Source organism: Hypanus sabinus, chromosome 6 (genome assembly GCF_030144855.1).
Source record: "Hypanus sabinus isolate sHypSab1 chromosome 6, sHypSab1.hap1, whole genome shotgun sequence".
Classification (NCBI taxonomy): Eukaryota; Metazoa; Chordata; class Chondrichthyes; order Myliobatiformes; family Dasyatidae; genus Hypanus; species Hypanus sabinus.
Window position 1 is genome coordinate 179,755,056 of NC_082711.1, and position 18,612 is coordinate 179,773,667.

Below are 18,612 nucleotides of genomic sequence, written 5' to 3' on the forward strand. Positions count from 1 at the left end.
ACCCCCGTAGGCTATCTCCCTTAGCCGGAATGCTGGCTAATTGTGAGCCGTTTCGGATGTGCCAGGAAATGTGTCGCCACACTTAGATTGTACAAGATCACCATAATCTTCAAATTTAGAATTACATTTCAAAAGCTAACAAACTAACATAAAATACATTTTAATTAAATACTGACCAATTATTTCCCAAAGCCACAGGGAGCCGCAGCACAGAGGTGAAAGAGCCACAAATGGCTCGGGAGCCGCAGGTTGCCGACCCCCGGGTTAGGGACTCGAATTGTAATGTGGAGTCTTCAGGAATGATGAAAATAAGCAAACTATAATACTTTAAATGTTGGGCATCGTTCAAAGTAAACTTCTTATCAAATACGTAAATGTCAGTATATGCGACCCTGAGATTTTCTTGCGGGCATTTGCAGTAGAAGAAAAACAGAATAGAATCAATGAAACATTAAACACAGATGGAGAAGTGTCCATTGTGCAAAAGACTGTACAAATATGAAAAATAATAGTGAAAACATGAGCTGTGAGTCCTTGAAAGTGAGTCCATAGATTGTGTTCAGTGATCAGTTCAGATTCGAGGTGAGTGAAGTTATCCATTCTGGTTCAGGAGCCCTGTGGTTGTGGAGTAATAACTATTCCTGAACCTAGTATTGGATCTAAGGCTCCTCCTGTAATTCCTTCCTGATGGGTAGCAGTAAGAAGAGAGCATGGCCTAGAATATGGGTTCTTTGAGTGCTGCTTTCTTGATCTTGGGCTGTGCTGTTTCCATACCAGGCCATGATGTAACCAGTCAGGATACTCCCCACTATACACCTATAGTGTCAAATGGGAATGTGGCAGGTTAAAAAGAACAAAACGTGCACATACGTGGATTTAGAATGTGGGTGAAGGGAGATTCAAGCAGTAAATTAATTTGAAGGCTAGTTACTGAACAAATTACTGGTTAGTTACAGGAGATTATTAGAGAACATTAACATTTATTACCCAGCCAGTTTTCAGTTTGCCTGCGATCATTGGAAAAGAATGCAGGTAATTTTCACGTCAGTTGCAGAAGCAATAATTGAAACCTGCAAATGAAGGTGGTGAGTTTTGTCCAAGTCCAAAAACATGCATAGATTAACAATCTAGCTGTTGATGCAGGTTTAATAATGTTTATAGAGTCAGACGAGATTGTCCCCAAATGAATAACACTGACCTGAGCTTCTTTCATTAATTTGCTTCGCTGACACTGCGGTTCTCCAAAGAAGCTGTGTTGCAGCACATATTCTAGACAAATTGTTAATCGATATCCATTAACTGCCTTTCTTTCAGCAGTGTGTAGCTGCTGCCCTCTTCAGCTGAAGGAAATGTGGTATATATCTGGATGTTTCTAATCTCAATTCCATTCTCCTTGAACAATAGAACGATTTATGATTTACATTGTCAAATGTATTTGGCCAGTAAGAAAATCTTCAAATGAGTATTGATTTCAGGAATAAGATGAGGATTTGGAATTTTGATGGACGCTTGTTCCATGATCTCCTTAACAATGCATGGAACGCGTGATGGTGGTAGAGGCATACATGAGGGACTTTTAAGAAACTTAGATGCATGGATGAAATAAAAATGGAGGGTTAGATTGATCTTGGAGTAGGTTGTAAGGTTGGCACAGCATTGTGGGCCAAAGGGCTTGTACTGTGCTGTACTATGTTGAACATTTCATAATTTTATAATGATACTAGGAATCACTGTTTTAGTTTTACCAGGTGAGCAAGACACTAGAGAAATAATTACCTGCCAGGCCTTTATAATAATTTTTTTACCTCAGTCATGTATTATAACACATACTTCGAATTATTTACTTTCTGGCCCATCAAGCCTGCTGGCATTTGAGCAACAATATAGGACCCCATCTTTGTTTGTCCTTGGACATTTTCACTGTGACTGTTGCACCCAGTTGTAGGTGGAGTCTTCATTGCTGCTTCTGCAACACTAACAGTTTAGTTTTACCTGTCAGGGTTGTTAACCCTGATCTGGAAACCACCTCCTCGTCCTCTCCCACCCCTCCCCAAACCTGGAGGACTGGTGCATCACTTAGTCTGGTTTCTACCCTTTGACCTGTTTGATATGGGTGACCCTATCAAGAGCCAATGCATAAAGCCCTGACTTCAGCCAACATAGTTGTCCAGGTCATTGAGGTAGGCAAGGCTGTCTTCTTGGAGGAATGATTTGTTTATTGCACTGTAAATACTAATTGTCCATTTAGTATTTTGGATTGTGAAGTAGAACTCCATGCCTACATTAGTCTATAAGAGAAGTAAACCTCTAACTTTGCCAAAGCTGGTCTTGCAACTGAGGCACATCTACCATTCTGTCTGGTATATTTGCTGACTCATTTCCTCAGATCGATTTACTAGTGTTCTAACAATTGAAGTTTACGCCTCTTTTTGTAGTCAGATGTTACATTGTTCAAGAGTTTTGGCTGTGTTTCACAGATGACAACGATAGGTATCTTTTGGGGACATTTTTAATGTCACATATGGTATCTATAACGTACAGGGATAATTCTGTTTGCCTTGCATGACAGCATGCTGAAATTCTGAAGCATGTCTGAGAAGTCAACCTGATAAATTAAAAGTATCAATATCCTGGAGGCAGAATCATCTTGACACTTTCTGGATTTGCAGATGTAGTTGTGGGTAATGATAAACATGCCTGCGGTGGTGACACTGAGCTGAGATCTTCATGATTCTTAACTTCAAGAGTAGATAAGTGAGAGAATATTTATAACACAAAGCACAAGGGGTGGTGTGAACATTTTTTTCCATGTGCAGTGCCACATCCTAATACTTGAATTTTAGAAGTTTTACCAGTAATCCCTCTAACCTACACCAGTCTGGTGTTGGAAGAATTGTCCTCAATCTCTCCAAAGGGGTTAGTAGCACCTCTCCCCTCTCACCACCTTTCATCCTTTTCTATGTCACTGAAATACGTCTACTGAACCTTTTGAATTTCTTCCTTAAGGTGATCAAAACTGAAGTGATTCTCTTGATTTAGTCTCACTAAGTCTGAATGAGTAAAACTTGATATTTACCTTCCTGTTATGGTCCTTGAAGCCTTTGGAGTGTGACTTCACTGAAGCTCGTCTTGCTGGCTGTCAGCTGGTAAACATTTGTATTTCTGTCACTTAGGATAACTTAAACTTAATTTTCAATTTTTATGTAATTGCTTGAAGTACTTGAAGGTCAAAAACCATGGGAAACAGGATGAAATCCTGGAGTGCTTGGTTCATGAGTTGCACAGCATGGGCTCACCAAGTCCATATTGACCAGGCTCCCCTCAAACCAAGTTCTGCCACTTGCCTACACTTCAGATAATTTATACAGCCAATGAACCTAACATCTGATTCAATCCCCCTGTTGTCAGACTCTTGACCTCACAATCTACCTTATCATGATCTTCACGAGGAAATCTGCAGATGCTGGAAATTCAAACAACAACACACACAAAATGCTGCCTGGCCTGCTCTGTTCCACCAGCATTTTGTGTGTTGTTATTATGATCTTGCACTTTGATGTTTACATGTACAGCAGCTTTTGATAGTTTTTACTTTATTCTGCATTATTTTTTGTTAATGCACTGGTAATGATTTGATCTTGGTGAACTGTATGCAAGACATCGGTTTTTCACAGTATCTTGATACAAGTGACGGTGATAGACCAATACCAACTGCCATCTTTTTGGATGTGGGAGGAGACAAGCCCTTGAGGGAAACCAAGGCAGTGAGGAGAATGTGTAAACTTCCATACAGCATCACTAAGTTGGAATAATGCTAGATTGCATGGATTTTTATTATTAATATCCAATAAGGAATAGATCTAATAGTAAACATGATTTCCTTATTTTTTAATGGTAAATGTAGGATGGAAACTGCACTCTGGCAGACAGGAGGGCTCATCACTGGGTAATGAAAACTGCCCAATGCATCACTGGCACTACCCTACCCACCATCAAGGACCTGTATAGAGAAAGGTGCTGGAAACGGGCCAGTAACATCATGAAGCATCCTGTCTGTCCAGATCATGGGCTGTTTGTCCCAGTCCCATCAGGGAAGAGGCTGAGTAGCATCTGTGCCAGGTCCACCAGACTCAAAAACAGTTACTTTCCCCAAGCAGTGAGGGTGATCAACACGTTCACTCACTAACCCACTGCTCCACACACCACCCCATCACTATTTCATCATTTTCTTTCAGTCACCTTATGTACAGACATTCCTGTACCGAGAGTCATTTTATGGTCATAGCTTCTATACATTGATTCTATCTTGTGTGTGATACATGTGTATTTTTATTTCACATTTTTGTTCTGCATCAGATCCAGAGTAACAATTTATTCTTCTTTACATTTGTGTACTGGAAATGACATTAAACAATCTTGAATTGCCCCCCCTCTCATCCACACCAGTTTCACTTTCCCGGTTAACTCTGTTTAACCGCAGCCTTCTCACATTTTCCCTGACTGTTGAAGCATGTTTGTCACTCCTGAATGATTCCAGACAATGCTGACACTGGAAATCCTATCATTCCTTGGAGTGTCTAAGGACGGGGCTGAAAGGAAACACATTCATCCTGCATCTGTGTGCCTTGATCATGGAGGATTTCTTTGCATCTTTGTCTCTGAAGCATTGCAGCCCAAGGAGTTAAATCTTTATATTAAAAAAAAATCACAAGATTTTCTTGAGTAAGTCACTGGAGATGTAAAGTTTTAAATGAATTTTCAGATAATTTCCTGGTATGTCACTCAGAGCTGCCCAAAATTTGAACCAAGAAATAAAATATGCTCTGAAGTTTGTGTGGGATGAAAAAATGTAAGTAAATCAACAGATTCTGCCCATCTCTTGATATGTGTGCAAATAATGTGACTTTGTGTTATGGAAAGTTGCCGTATGGTCAGTTTTCTAAGGAACATGGTTTTAAGGTGCTAGGAAGTAGGTAGAGAGGAGATGTCGGGGCAAGTTTTTCTGTGGTGGATGTGACAGTGGTGGAGGCAGATGCAATAGGGTCTTTTAGGAGACTCTTAAATTGGTACATGGAGCTTAGAAAAATAGAGGGTAATTCTAGGCAGTTTCTGGAATAGGTTACACGATGGGCTGAAGGGCCTGTAATGTGTTGTAGATTTTCTGTATTCTGTTGAACCACGCCCCCTCCAAATAAAACAGGTTGCCTGTATTAGTGAATTGCATACGCAGACGTCAGAGCAAAGCTGAAACACTAGTGCAGGTGTGTTACCTTATTCTAAAACTTAATAATAAAGAGAACAGTATGTCTTTACAGTGCTGGAACAAGTAAGCTGATGAGATAGCATCTGTTCTTTATCATGCATTAAAATTGTATCTGTCCCGTCCAACCATGATCTAACGTCACTTGATTCAGTTTAAGCTGAAATACAGCAGAACTAAATCTAACAATAATCTGAACTTCTGAACCTTTGGGGACTGACCCTGTTTAATTAATCTTTTCCTTAAAATGAAAATGCATTTGTACAGTTGTGGTCAAATAGATGGAGGCATGTTTAAGAATGAGTGTTTGAATGGTAGGGATTTGAGGGGCTTAATCACTTGCATTTATTTGTGAGAGTTTCTGGTCTATTCTCTGTATCATGGATTTAAACTTTCCCGTTACCAAAACATACAAAACAGGGTTATTGTAAATATAAAGGTTTAACAGGACACCTTGATAACATCTGCACTTTCTCTGTTTCTTTATCTTGTTGACTATTTCCGCTTAATGTGAGCAACAAAACTGAAGTCACTGAGTCCTAGAAGTTCATAGCCAAAATATTTTGCTAATCCTTTAAAACATCAGCTGTGAGTATTTTTACTTGGGCTGGAATCAGGCTGTATGGACATTGAGGGATTGTAGTTGCTTAAATATCTCTATAAAGGAAAGGTTTTTATTGGGAATTGTTTTAGAGACTGAATTGAACACTGGTTTTCAATTTTGGTTCTAAATTGATAGCAAGTATTCTGGTTTATGGAAAAACCCAAAATGTGCTATAATGTCATTTACTGACTTAACCAAGAATTGTTGCAAAGAACTTATTTCTCATTACTGATGAGACCCAAAAACAAAATTGCAAATGGCTTAATAGGATTTCTGGAATAATTTTGAATGCTTGTAGTGTCTTTCCTTTTTATAAAGTTCTTTCAAGGGAATCAACTTGAATAAAGTGTTTCTGGACATCTTGCTGGTTGAGGTACCCCTGCCCTTAGTGTATGATAAGGTATCAGAGAGTAATATTCCTAAACATGCTTGTAGAATGGTGACCTGAACAATGACAACAGTGGTGCTGTCCATAATGAGGAGACGTTCTTCCAGTGATAAGTTTGTGTGCTGCTAAAGGAAACGACAGACCACTTTGGATTCCTGCTTTGCTTCCTAATTATTTTGTTTTACTTTGTTCACATCTGGTATTTAAGTGTTCCAGCAGACCAGTGCCAGTCAGGTCAACAGGTCAGTGTTGGAATGTGATGTTTGCTGGCTGGAATGCTTTCTGGTAATGGTGTTTATTTACTGCATTGACCTTAAAAGCCAAGGACAATTTTGTTCCCTGCATCATTATTTTTCAAATCTTTTCACGGTTTACCTGCCTTTCCTCATTTTTGATGGTTATTATCTCTATGGTTGTGGTCCACAGATGTAGCTTGTGTGGTTGATTTTTAGGTGGCAGGAAATATTGTCCCTGTAAATTAATTTTATTTATTTAGAGCAGGGGTTCTCAACCTTTTATGCTACGGACTCCTACTATTAACCAAGGGGTCCGCAGACTCCAGGATGGGAACCTCTGATTTAGAGAGACAGCTCTTCCTGCCCAACAAGCTGCATCACCTAGCAATCTCCACAGACAAAATGCTGGTGGAACGCAGCAGGCCAGGCAGCATCTATAGGAAGAAGTACAATAGACATTTCGGGCCGAGACCGTTTGTCAGGACTAACTGAAAGAAGAGATAGTAAGAGATTTGAGATGGGTAGATCCAAAATGATAGAAGACAGGAGGGGGAAGGATGAAATTAAGAGCTGGAAAGTTGATTGGCAGAAGGGATACCGAGCTATCTACCTATTTAACCCCAGCTTAATCATAGGACAACTTATCTGCTAACTGGTGGTCTTTAGAATGTGGGATGAAACCAGAGTAAACCCATATGATCATGGGGAGAATGTACAAACTTGTACAGACAGCGCCGGAGTTGAATTCGGAACTTCACCCTCAGCTGTAATAGTGTCACACTAACCACTATGTTACCGTGACACCCTATCGTGAGATTTTCTATCAGTCTGGGAAAACTAAAACTGGAATTTGCAGTTCTGTGATAAAAATGCTGTGTGTGAATAGCTTGGGAAATGGGATAGCAGTAGAAGGATCAGTCCGAGTCAGCATGGATTTATGAAGGGAAAATCATGCTTGACTAATCTTCTGGAGTTTTTTGAGGATGTAACTATGAAAATGGACAAGGGAGAGCCAGTGGATGTAGTGTACCTGGACTTCCAGAAAGCTCTTGATAAAGGCCCACATAGGAGATTAGTGAGCAAAATTAGGGCACATGGTATTGGGGGCAGAGTACCAACATGGATTGAAAATTGGCTGGCTGACAGGAAACAAAGAGTAGCGATTAACAGGCTGTGACCCAGTGGGGTACCGCAAGGTTCGGTGCTGGGACTGCGGCTGTTTACAATATACATTAATGATTTAGCTGAAGGGATTAAAAGTAACATTAGCAAATTTGCTGATGACACAAAGCTGGGTGGCAGTGTGAGATGTCAGGAGGATGTTATGAGAATGCAGGGTGACTTGAACAGGTTGGGTGAGTGGGCAAATGTATGGCAGATGCAGTTTAATGTGGATAACTGTGAGGTTATCCACTTTGGTGGCAAGAACAGGAAGGCAGATTACTATCTAAATGGAGTCAAGTTAGGAAAAGGGGAAGTACAACAAGATCTAGGTGTTCTTGTACATCGGTCAATGAAAGCAAGCATGCAGTTACAGCAGGTAGTGAAGAAAGCTAATGGCATGCTGGCTTTTATAACAAGAGGAATTGAGTATAGGAGTAAAGAGGTCCTTCTGCAGCTGTACAGGGCCCTGCTGAGACCCCACCTGGAGTATTGTGTGCAGTTATGGTCTCCAAATTTGAGGAAGGACATCCTTGCTATTGAGGGAGTGCAGCGTAGGTTCACAAGGTTAATTCCCGGAATGGTGGGACTGTCATGTTGAAAGATTGGAGTGACTGGGCTTGTATACACTGGAATTTAGAAGGATGAGAGGGGATCTGATTGAAACATATAAGATTATTAAGGGATTGGACACGCTGGAGGCAGGAAGCATGTTCCCGCTGATGGGTGAGTCCAGAACTAGAGGCCACAGTTTAAGAATAAGGGGTAGGCCGTTTATGACAGAGATGTGGAAAAACTTTTTCACCCAGAGAGTGGTGGATATGCGGAATGCTCTGCCTCAGAAGGCGGTGGAGGCCAAGTCTCTGGATGCATTCAAGAGAGAGTTAGATAGAGCTCTTATAGATAGTGGGGTCAAGGGATATGGGGAGAGAACAGGAACGGGGTACTGATTGTGTATGATCAGCCATGATCACAGTGAATAGCGATGCTGGCTAGAAGGGATGAGTTCCCAGTTTTGGGTGTGGTGCATGACTCGCGCTCTCTACCTACTGTGTTCAGTGACCAGGCAGAACATTACCATGCTCTGTGTGTTTAAAGGAATTACTGACTCACTCTCATTTTCTACGGTTACCAGGCAGGATGTCAGAATCAGGTTTATTATCACCAGCATATGTCATGTAATTTGTTAGCTTAGCAGTAGCAATACACAATATAGAAGAAAAAATAATAAGTAAATCAATTACATATTGAATAGATTTAAAAAAGTGCAAAAATAGAAATAAATATTAAAGTGAGGTAGTGTTCATGGGTTCAGTGTCCATTTAGGAATCAGATGGCAGAGGGGAAGAAGCTGTTCCTGAATTGCTTCTGTATTTCTTAACTAATGGTAACAATAAGGAAAGGACATGCCCTGGGTGCTAGGGGTCCTTAAAAATGGTTGCTGCCTTTCTGAGACACTGCTCCTTGAAGATGTACTGGGTACTTTGTAGGTTAGTACCCAAGATGGAGCTGACTAAAGTTATGACACCCTACAGTTTCTTTTGGTCCTGTGCAGTAGTCCCACCCCCCACCATACCAGAGTGATGCAGCCTGTCCGAATGCTAGAATGCTCTCCACGATACATCCGTAGGTGTTAGTGTTTTTGTTGATGTACCAAATTTCCTCAAACTCCTAATGAGGTATAGTCACTGTCTTGCTGCCTTTATAGCTGCATCGATATGTTGGTACCAGTTTAGGTTCTGAGAGATCTTGACACCCAGGCACTTAACTGCTCACTCTCTCCTCTTGTTAGCCATGTACTATGTGTTTCAAGAACTTCCTGCCTTGTCTTAAAGTTAATGAGTTCTGATTCTGTGGCCTTTGAGCAGAGGAAAGGAGAATTTAATGTCTTGAACATAGCAAGGATAACAGTACAATTCCTGTGTTTTAAAAAAAAAGAAGACAAACTTAGTGAAAATGGGTAATGCCCGTGCATTTGAGCAATGTTGACTGTGAAAATGTGTGGCTTGGAACAGTTCAGGATTTTGAGGGCAACTCCTGGGAAGTAAATTCCAAAGGCAGAAATATTTGTATGTGTAAAGTTTAAATTAAGTTGCATTCCAGTTGGTCAGATTCCTTACTGAAGCTGAATCCTTACTGTGAAATGCCATGAGGGTATAAAGCTTTAATAATGATTCTACATTGCTTTAAGATCAACTATTGCAATCATAGCTCATAAATGCAGCAGTTATGATGCTTGATTGGCTTGCAGACAAAATCCAGCTTGCATCTTCATAAAAGAAATTGGATGTGGATCTCTTAACATGCCTGTCAGTTCCTGCTTAGTGTGGGTGAAGTTGAAGAAATGCAGTTTAAGGTTTTGGTAAAGCAATGTGGGTACATTTTGGGTTGACTGCATTGCCAACTTTCATAAGTCAGCAATCATTACCATGTCCCCTATGTTGATCAGGATGAGCTTTATTTGTCTTGTGTACATTGAAACACAATGGAATGTGTTTGCATCCAAACAAATTGGCGAGGATTGTGCTGAGGGCAGCCTGTAGGTGTCATCACAAATCCGGTGCCAACATAGCATGCCCACAGCTTACCTAACCAGTACTTTTGGAGTGTGGGAGGAAACCCACACAGTCATGGGGAGAATATATAAACTCCTTACAGACAGTGGCGGGAATCGAACACTGGTGACTGCTGGCATAGTAAAGTGATTGTACTAACCAATACACAACTGTGCTGTCCTAGATCATTATTATATATTGCAGTCAGTGGGGAATCTGTTACAAGTCCTGTGGAGTACCACTAGCAGTCGTCCATGACCTTCTGCTTTCTGCCACTGCCAGTTTTTCCATTCACTTTCGCACTTTCTTGGATTCCATGTTACTTCTGATTAGGCAAGTGTTTTAATATTATGCGGGGGGGGGGAGCATAATCGGCTGAACCATGTCGAAAATGATGCCAGCTGGTTGGGTAGAACAGGAATAGGAGCTCGTGCTATATCATAAGTTAATTAGCTACAAAAAAATTACCAACTTGAGTCGATAAAGACTCCAAAAGCAGTTGGTGGGTATGTGAGAAAGAGAACAGATTGTAGATGTATGTGAAGAGAGGAGTGATTATGTGAATGATATTGCCCCACTGGGGTCAGTGTGTCAAATGACAGGCTCCTTTGCCATAAAACTATGAAATGTGAAATGCTTGTCCTTGTCACAGACACAGGAGCAGAATTAGATTATTCAGCCCATCAAGTCTACTCCATTATTCCATCATGGCTGATTTATTTCCCCCCAACCCAATTTTCTTGTCTTCCCATAATCTTTGACGCCCTAACTAATTAAGAAGCTATCAACCTCTGCTTTAAGTAGACTATATGATTTGGCCTCCACAATCGATTCCATAGCTGCATCACCTTCTGGCTGAAGAAATTGCTCATCTGTTTTAAAGGGGTATCTTTGTGTTATGGAGCTGTGCCCTCTGGTCCTAGACTTTCCATGATTGGAAATCTCTCCACGTCCACTCTCACCAGCTTTTCAGTTGTGAATGGTGTGAGATTAATGGGAAGCCAGAGAGAAATTAAGTGCTTGTGAATCTGGGATGATAAGTTTGAGACCATTATATTAGCTTTTTAAAATGTTGGAAATCTGATTCGAGCTGTTCAGCCTTCCAGAGATGGTCCCAATTCTTCAGTGAACAGCCATGTCCTGAAAATTTATTCAATATTTGCAATTGTTGCACTAGTGATCTTTGATCTGTTCTTTAGTATATGTTCCCATATGACTTGATTTTGCATTCTGTCAAGTACTGGACTGGTTATCTTTTGAAGTTGGATTTGACCCTTTTGAGAAAGCCATTCTGTAAGGTTGATTGCAATATTTACATACAACCTTTGTTTCTCTTTCCATTTTTAACTTTTGTTCTGCCTCTTCTCATCTGTGCTTCCATTCATTTCATGCTGTGAGCTTTTCAGTGAGGTGCTTTGCTGGTGACAAAGGAGGACAGCAAACTCATTGAATGGTCAAGGTTCAGATAAGTATCTCCTTGTTTTCTTTTGCTGCTTGCTCACTTTGCTTGTTTTGTGTCAGAACCCAAGAGAGCTCTTGCAACATAAGAGTGTGTCTTCACGATAGATTAAAGGTTAACTTTATTTGTCACGTACATTGAAACAGGCAGTGAAATGTATTGTTTGCCATTTTAATCTAACATCAGCTCTAACTGCAAGGAATCTGTAGACTTAATGGTAGCCTAAAAGAACTTTCTTTGCTGCTTCTGTTCTGGCTTTGGTCATGTCGTGAATTTAGGCTTCAGGGGTGGCTTTTCAGTCCATCTAGTGAATTGAGCTGAATTCAATTGAATTTATTTTTTACATCCTTCACATACCTGAGTAAAAATCTTCATGTTACATCTCCATCTAAACGTGCAATGTGCAATCATAGTAATTTATAATAAATAGAACAGTCAATGTAATATAGAGTACACTCAAATCAGTGTGAGTTTATCAGTCTGATGGCCTGGTGGAAGAAGTCTGTTAGTCCTGGTTTTTATGCTGCGGTACCGTTTCCCAGATGGTAGCAGCTGGAATAGATTGTGGTTGGGGTGACGGGTCCCCAATGACCCTACGGGCCCATGTTACACAACTCTCCTTGTGAATGTCCTGAAGTTCACACGACTGATGAGCTGGGCTGTCCGCACCACTCTGAAGAGTCCTGCGATTGAGGGAGGTACAGTTCCCATACCAGGCAGTGATGCAGCCAGTCAGGATGCTCTCAATTGTGCCCCTGTAGAAAGTTCTTAGGATTTGGGGGCCCACACCAAACTTCTTCAACTGTCTGAGGTGAAAGAGGTGCTGTTGTGTTTTTCACCACACTGCTGGTGTGTACAGACCACGTGAGATCCTCGGTGATGTGGATGCCGAAGAACTTAAAGCTGTTTGCCCTCTCAACCCCAGATCCATTGATGTCGATAGGGGTTAGCTGGTCTCCGTTCCTTCTCTAATTCACAAATAGCTTTTCTGTTTTTGTGACGTTGAGGGTGAGATTGTTTTCTTGACATCACTATGTCAGAGAGACGACTTCTTCTCTGTAGGCCACCTTGTTATTGTTTGAGATGAGGCCAATCAATGTAGTGTTGTCAGCAAATTTAATTAGCAGATTAGAGCTGTCGGTAGCAGAGTCATCGCATAGATCCAATTCCATCCACCTCTAACTGTACTTTCTACCATGCCTACCAATTTCCCTGTTTCCTTTGTGCCACCCAACTATATGGAGCGCCACAGTAGCGTAGTAGTTAGCACAACACAATTTCAGCTCGGTGCATCGGAGTTAAATTCCAGCAACTTCTGTAAGCAAGTTTGTTCGTTCCTTCCTGTGGTCATGTGGGTTTCCTCTGGGTGCTCCAGTTTCCATCTAGTCCAATTAGTAGGTTAATTGATCATTGTAAATCATCTTGTGACTGGTCTCGGGTGAAATTGGGGTTGCTGGGTGGCACAGTTTGGTGTGCTGGAAGGGCCTGTTCTTCACTGTATCTATAGTAGTAAGCAGCTGTCAATCCCAGGGAATCATGAGTTTGCGCCTCTGGTGGACTATCCTCTCCAGGGTGCAAAGCATGTTACTGTAGTCCAAAGGAAGGGCAGCTTGGCACCAGTCTTTATCTAGTGAAGGTATTAAATCAATGTGAAGGTTTCAATACGTATGTTTAATGTCAGAGAAATGTATACAATACATATCCTGAAATTCTCTTTCTTTGCAAACATTCACAAAAACAGGAGTGCCCCAAAGAATGACAGTTAAATGTTAGAATCCCAAAGCCCCCTCCAAATGCCCCCTCCCACACCATCCCCCAACAGCAAAAAAGCATTGGCACCCCCACCGAGCACTCAAGCATGCAGCAAAGCATCAATAAAGATTCGACATAGCACATGCGCTCCCCCGCCACAGTGAAGGGATTGCTAACATGACTCAATTAACCTACCAGTATGTGTTGGGGGGGTGGTGTGTGGAGAGAGGATGGGAGCACCCAGCAGCAGCTACCAAGTCACATGGAGCAGTTGTAAACACCACACACAGATCTGAAGATTAAACTGTGAGCACTGTGAAAGGAAGATTGAGCGAGAAATTGAATGTGACTAGGTTAAATTGGAGTTTAATCTGGAAAATGTGGCATGTTTAATTTGCAAAGAGAATCAATAAAGCTGATTCTGTAAATAGTGAGAGCAGGAACTGCAAAAAGTCAGAAGGACCTGGCTATCTCAGTAATTAGACATAGCGTGCAGGTGCAGTGAAGTTAATGTTGAACTTTCACAGACTGAAGTATGAAAGTAGAGAACAATTGAAATTCAATAGGTCAAAAACCTCATGCTGTGAATCTGAAAATCCTGATAAGGCAGTAGCTGTGGAGATAACAATTATTTCATGTTTTCTTTAATTTTAGAATCTGGGCATCTTTCACCAGGCTGTTTCAGAGGTAGGTCATTTAAGAGTTAAACAGATTGGTTGCTCTGGAGTTGAACATTGGCCAGACTGGACTAGGATGATGGCAGACTCTCTCCCTTTTATTGAACCATATGGGTTTCCATGACAATCACAGTGCCATTTCTGCTGACTGTTTTAAATTCCACAGCCAACTTGGTGAGATTTTAACCTGGCTCTACAGACCATGCTTCCAGGCACAGTACTGCTAACTCCTGTGTTATGGCAATATTCACATTTAGAATCTGGAAATCTAAAGTGGAATAAAATTCACCAAGAATTTCTCCTGGGGGGTATAGCTACAAAATCTTGTTTCTTGATGTGTGCAGTCTTGTGAAAATTTGCCTACAGATCCTTTTACATATGTACAACCTTTTGTTGCATGACCTCATGTTATGAAATGCTTAGAAAGACTGGTCCTAACACCTCTGGACCATCATAAACCATTAACTGGACCCCCTGCAGTATGCTTACCAACCAAGTATTGGAGTCGAGGATGCTTCAGGCTTGCACCCATCTGGATGAGCCAGGCAGCACTATTATCATGTTCTTTGATTTCTCCAGAGCTTTTAACACCATGTGACCTGCTTTACTAGAGAATAAGCTCACAGAGCTAGCTTATGTCCGGGATTACAAACTACCCATAGGCAGCCACAGTATGTGAGATTGTAGAGCTGTGTATCAGATATTGTGGTAAGCAGCACAGGGACACCTCAGGACTGTCCTGCCACCTTTAGAAGTTTTGGACAATTTGGCAGTTGTGGGCTGCATCAGCCAGGGTCAAGAGGTTGAGTACAGAAGAGTGGTGGACATAACTTTGAGTGCTGTGGGCTGAATCAACCTGCAGCTCAGCATCACTAAGACAAAGGAATTGGTGGACTTCAGGAAGGTGGAAATGCCCTGCATTCCCATCTCCATCAAGGGAACTGGTGTGGAAGTTGACCAGGGCTTTAAGTACCTGGGAACTCACCTGGGCAATAGACTGGACTAAAAAGAGGTTCTGTACAAAAAGGGACAGAGGTAACTGTACTTCCTGAGGAGGCCCTAGTCATTTAATATCTGCAGTACGATGCTGTAGATGTTCGACTCAGTGGTGGCTAGCATTCTATTCTGCGCTGTAGTCTGCAGAGACAGCAGGGTGAGAGCAGCTGATGCCAAGAGAATCGATAAGCTTGTCGGGACAGCTGGTTCTGTTTTGGGGGTGGAACTGGATTTTCTGTATGGTTGTCTGAGAGGAGGATGTTGCAGAAACTACAGAGCATTATGGGCAATCCCCCTCTCCCCTTCAATGACTTACTGGACAAACAGGAGTACCTTTAGTAACACTCATTCCATTTGAGGTGTGCCACTGAATTACACAGGAGATCGATCCTTTCTCCTATGGTTTCATTGCACATCTATATTTTGTACTATTATGTTTTAATCCACATTTTGTATTTTTTGTACCTCAGTGCTTACATTATGTATTGTAAACTGTATATTTCTGACTAAGTAATCTTGCAACAATAATTTCCTTAGGGATAAATAAAGTTTTACCTTGTTTTTCTCCTTTCATAACACAAGGTCACCTGTAATGGAATGCCTCACCTATTGTCAAGTCAGAAAGTCTGAGTGGATCAGTGTATATCCAGTTTCAGAGACTAATTGAGACCACACTAGTATGTTCAGTTTTTGTCCACTAATCTGAAGTATTAAACTCTCCTTCACTAAAGGCAACACAAGCGAATCTGCAGATTCTGGAAATAAATAAAAAACACAAAATGCTGGCAGAACTCAGCTGGCCAGACAGCATCTATGGGAGCAGGTAATAATGATGTTTTGGGCCGAAACCCTTCATCAGGAGTGAAGTAACATGGGATGGTCGAGGTGGGGGGATAAGAAGTGGGGGGAGGGATAAGGTAGAGAGCTGGGAAGTGATGGGCTGGAGGGAAATGGGCTGGGGGGAAGATGGAGAATTATGAGAAATAAAAGAGAAAAAAAGGTAGGGCTGGGGGGAGAGATTATAGTGAGGGGGGGTGGAAGAGAGAGAAAGAGAACCAGACTAAAATAATAGTCTAAAATAAGAATGCTGTCTGGCCTGCTGAGTTCTGCCAGCAATTCGTGTTTTTTATCTCCTTCACTAAAGTTTATTTGTCTGATGAGGGAAGGAATGGATGAAGTTTGCACCCTGGAATTTAGAAGAATGATCACACTGTATGTAGTGTTTTTTAAGGGCTCTTTTGGATGAGACACCAGTTTCCCTTCACTGCAAAATTGAGAGTCAGAGATTATCCTTCCGAGGTCTGTGATAAGAGATTGTGTTGGCTGTTGATTCTCACAGATGCTAAGTCATTGAGTCCATTCAGGATAGGAGATGGCAGAATCTCAAATGGTGATGAGAAGAACAAGAGTGAGAGTTTGAGTGGTGTTGCAACAGCAACATTGCAGTCAACATCAGCAAAGTGAAGGCAAAACAAGTTTCCCAACATATGTCAGTTATAATAAGCCATATTCTGGGCTTCAGTTTGCTACAAGAATCGGATATATTGGAAGAGCAAAGTTATACAAATAATTTATTGTCACCAAACAATTGATACTAGAGCGTACAATCATCAGTGATATTTTTTCTGCACTTGGCGCTTCCTGAAGTACAAATCAAAGTAAATATAAAAATTTAAATGATAAATCACAATTAGAAAAGAGAAAGTACGGTAGTGCAAGTCAGGTCCAGATATTTGGAAGGTACAGCCCAGATAAGACTGTTCAGCAGTCTTATCACAGTTCCCAAATCTGGCCGTACGTATCTTCATGCTCCTGAAACAACTTCTGGAGGGAAGTGGGACAAAAAGTGTGTTGGCTGGGTGGGACTTATCCCTGATTATCCTGGCAACACTGCTCCGACAGTGTGTGGTGTAAAGTGAGTCCAAGGATGGAAGATTGGTTTGTGTGATGTGCTGGGCTAGGTTCACAATCTTCTGCAGCTTCTTCCGGTCTTGGACAGGACAACTTCTATACCAGGTTGCCCTAGACCAGGGGTCGGCAACGTTTACCACTGAAAGAGCCAATATGGACCCATTTCCCACAGAAAAAAAAACACTGGGAGCCACAAAACCCGTTTGACATTTAAAATGAAAACACTGCATACAACATTTTTTTTTTGCCTTTATGCTATGTATAAACAAACTATAATGTGTTGCATTTATGAAATTGATGAACTCCTGCAGAGAAAACAAAATTACATTTCTGCATGCAACAAAAACATTTTGAACTCTGAAAAAAAGACGTTGGATTGAAGGTTACTCCATAGTTAGCCTACCTTGGATCGAAGAATTAAAAGAAAGCGCGCACTGGCGGGTGTCAGGCATTGGCGGTGGTGATATATATTAATAGCGATAAAAAACACGTTGTAGCGGTGTGCTACACGCAGCGCTAAAATAAAGACACTGAGGTCAAAGGTAACTTTATTCGAACTAAACAGCCTTGCTTTAAAGCCTCCCTCAACCTGTCCCCGTGGGCGCGGATGCTCCAAAAGACACGTACTCACAAACCCCCGTAGGCTATCTCCCTTAGCCGGAACGGTGGCTAATTGTGAGCCGGTTCGGATGTGCCAGGAAATGGGGTCTCCACAACGTTTTTAGATTGTACAAGATCACCATAATCTTCAAATTTCGAATTACATTTCAAAAGCTAACAAACCATGGGGAGCCGCATCACAGAGATGAAAGAGCCGCGGGTTGCCGACCCCTGCCCTAGAAGAATGCTTTCTACGGTGCACCTATAAAAATTAGTGATGGTTTTAGGGGATAGGCCAAATTTCTTCAGCTTTCTCAGGAAGTAAAGGCGCTGGTGGGCCTTCTTGGCAGTGGACTCTGCTTGGTTAGATCAAGTCAGGTCATTTGTGATATTCACCCCAGGAACTTGAAGCTTTTGACCTGTTCCACCTGGGCACCACTGATGTAGACTGAGTCATGCGGTCTACTACTCCTTCTGAAGTCAACAACCAATTCCTTCATCTTGCTAACATTGAGGGATAGGTTATTGTCTTCGCACCATGCCACCAGGTTCTTAATTTCCTCTCTGTACTCAAACTCATCATTACCCGAGATACGGCCTACAATTGTGGTGTCATCAGCAAACTTGTATATTGAGTTTGATGGAAATTTGGCTACACAATCATGGGTGTACAGTGAGTACAGCAGGGGGCGGAGTACACAGCCTCGTGGGGCACTGGTGCTCAGAGTGATTGTGGAGAAGAGCTTGACCCTAGAGCTTGGGTCCTGTCTGTGTGGAAGTTGAAGATCCAGCTGCAGATCTGAGTGCTAAGACCCAGGTTCCGGAGATTAGGAATCAGTTTATTTGGAATAATGGTATTAAAGGCAGAGCTGTAGTCAATGAAAAGGAGCCTTACATATACGTCTTTATTCTCCAGGTATCCTAAGGAGGAATGTAATGCCAGAGAGATGGCATCTGCCGTTGACCTGTTGCTCTGGTAGGCGAATTGCAAAGCGTCGAGGTTGACCGGTAGG

At 41.7% G+C, this 18,612-nt stretch overlaps 1 protein-coding gene across 6 annotated transcripts in view; it reads left to right on the forward strand.

Moving 5' to 3' along the window:
• The window catches only part of crk (v-crk avian sarcoma virus CT10 oncogene homolog), a 152,565-nt gene that overhangs the window by 58,293 nt on the left and 75,660 nt on the right, over nucleotides 1–18,612 (forward strand). Inside the window, exon 2 of one of the 6 annotated variants that reach the window (XM_059973728.1) lies at nucleotides 14,070–14,102. The exons of the other annotated variants lie outside the window; for them this stretch is intronic. Within the exon in view, the coding sequence (XP_059829711.1) occupies nucleotides 14,070–14,102 (33 nt within the window). The remainder of the gene's footprint in view (nucleotides 1–14,069; nucleotides 14,103–18,612) is intronic. 6 annotated transcript variants of the gene reach the window in all.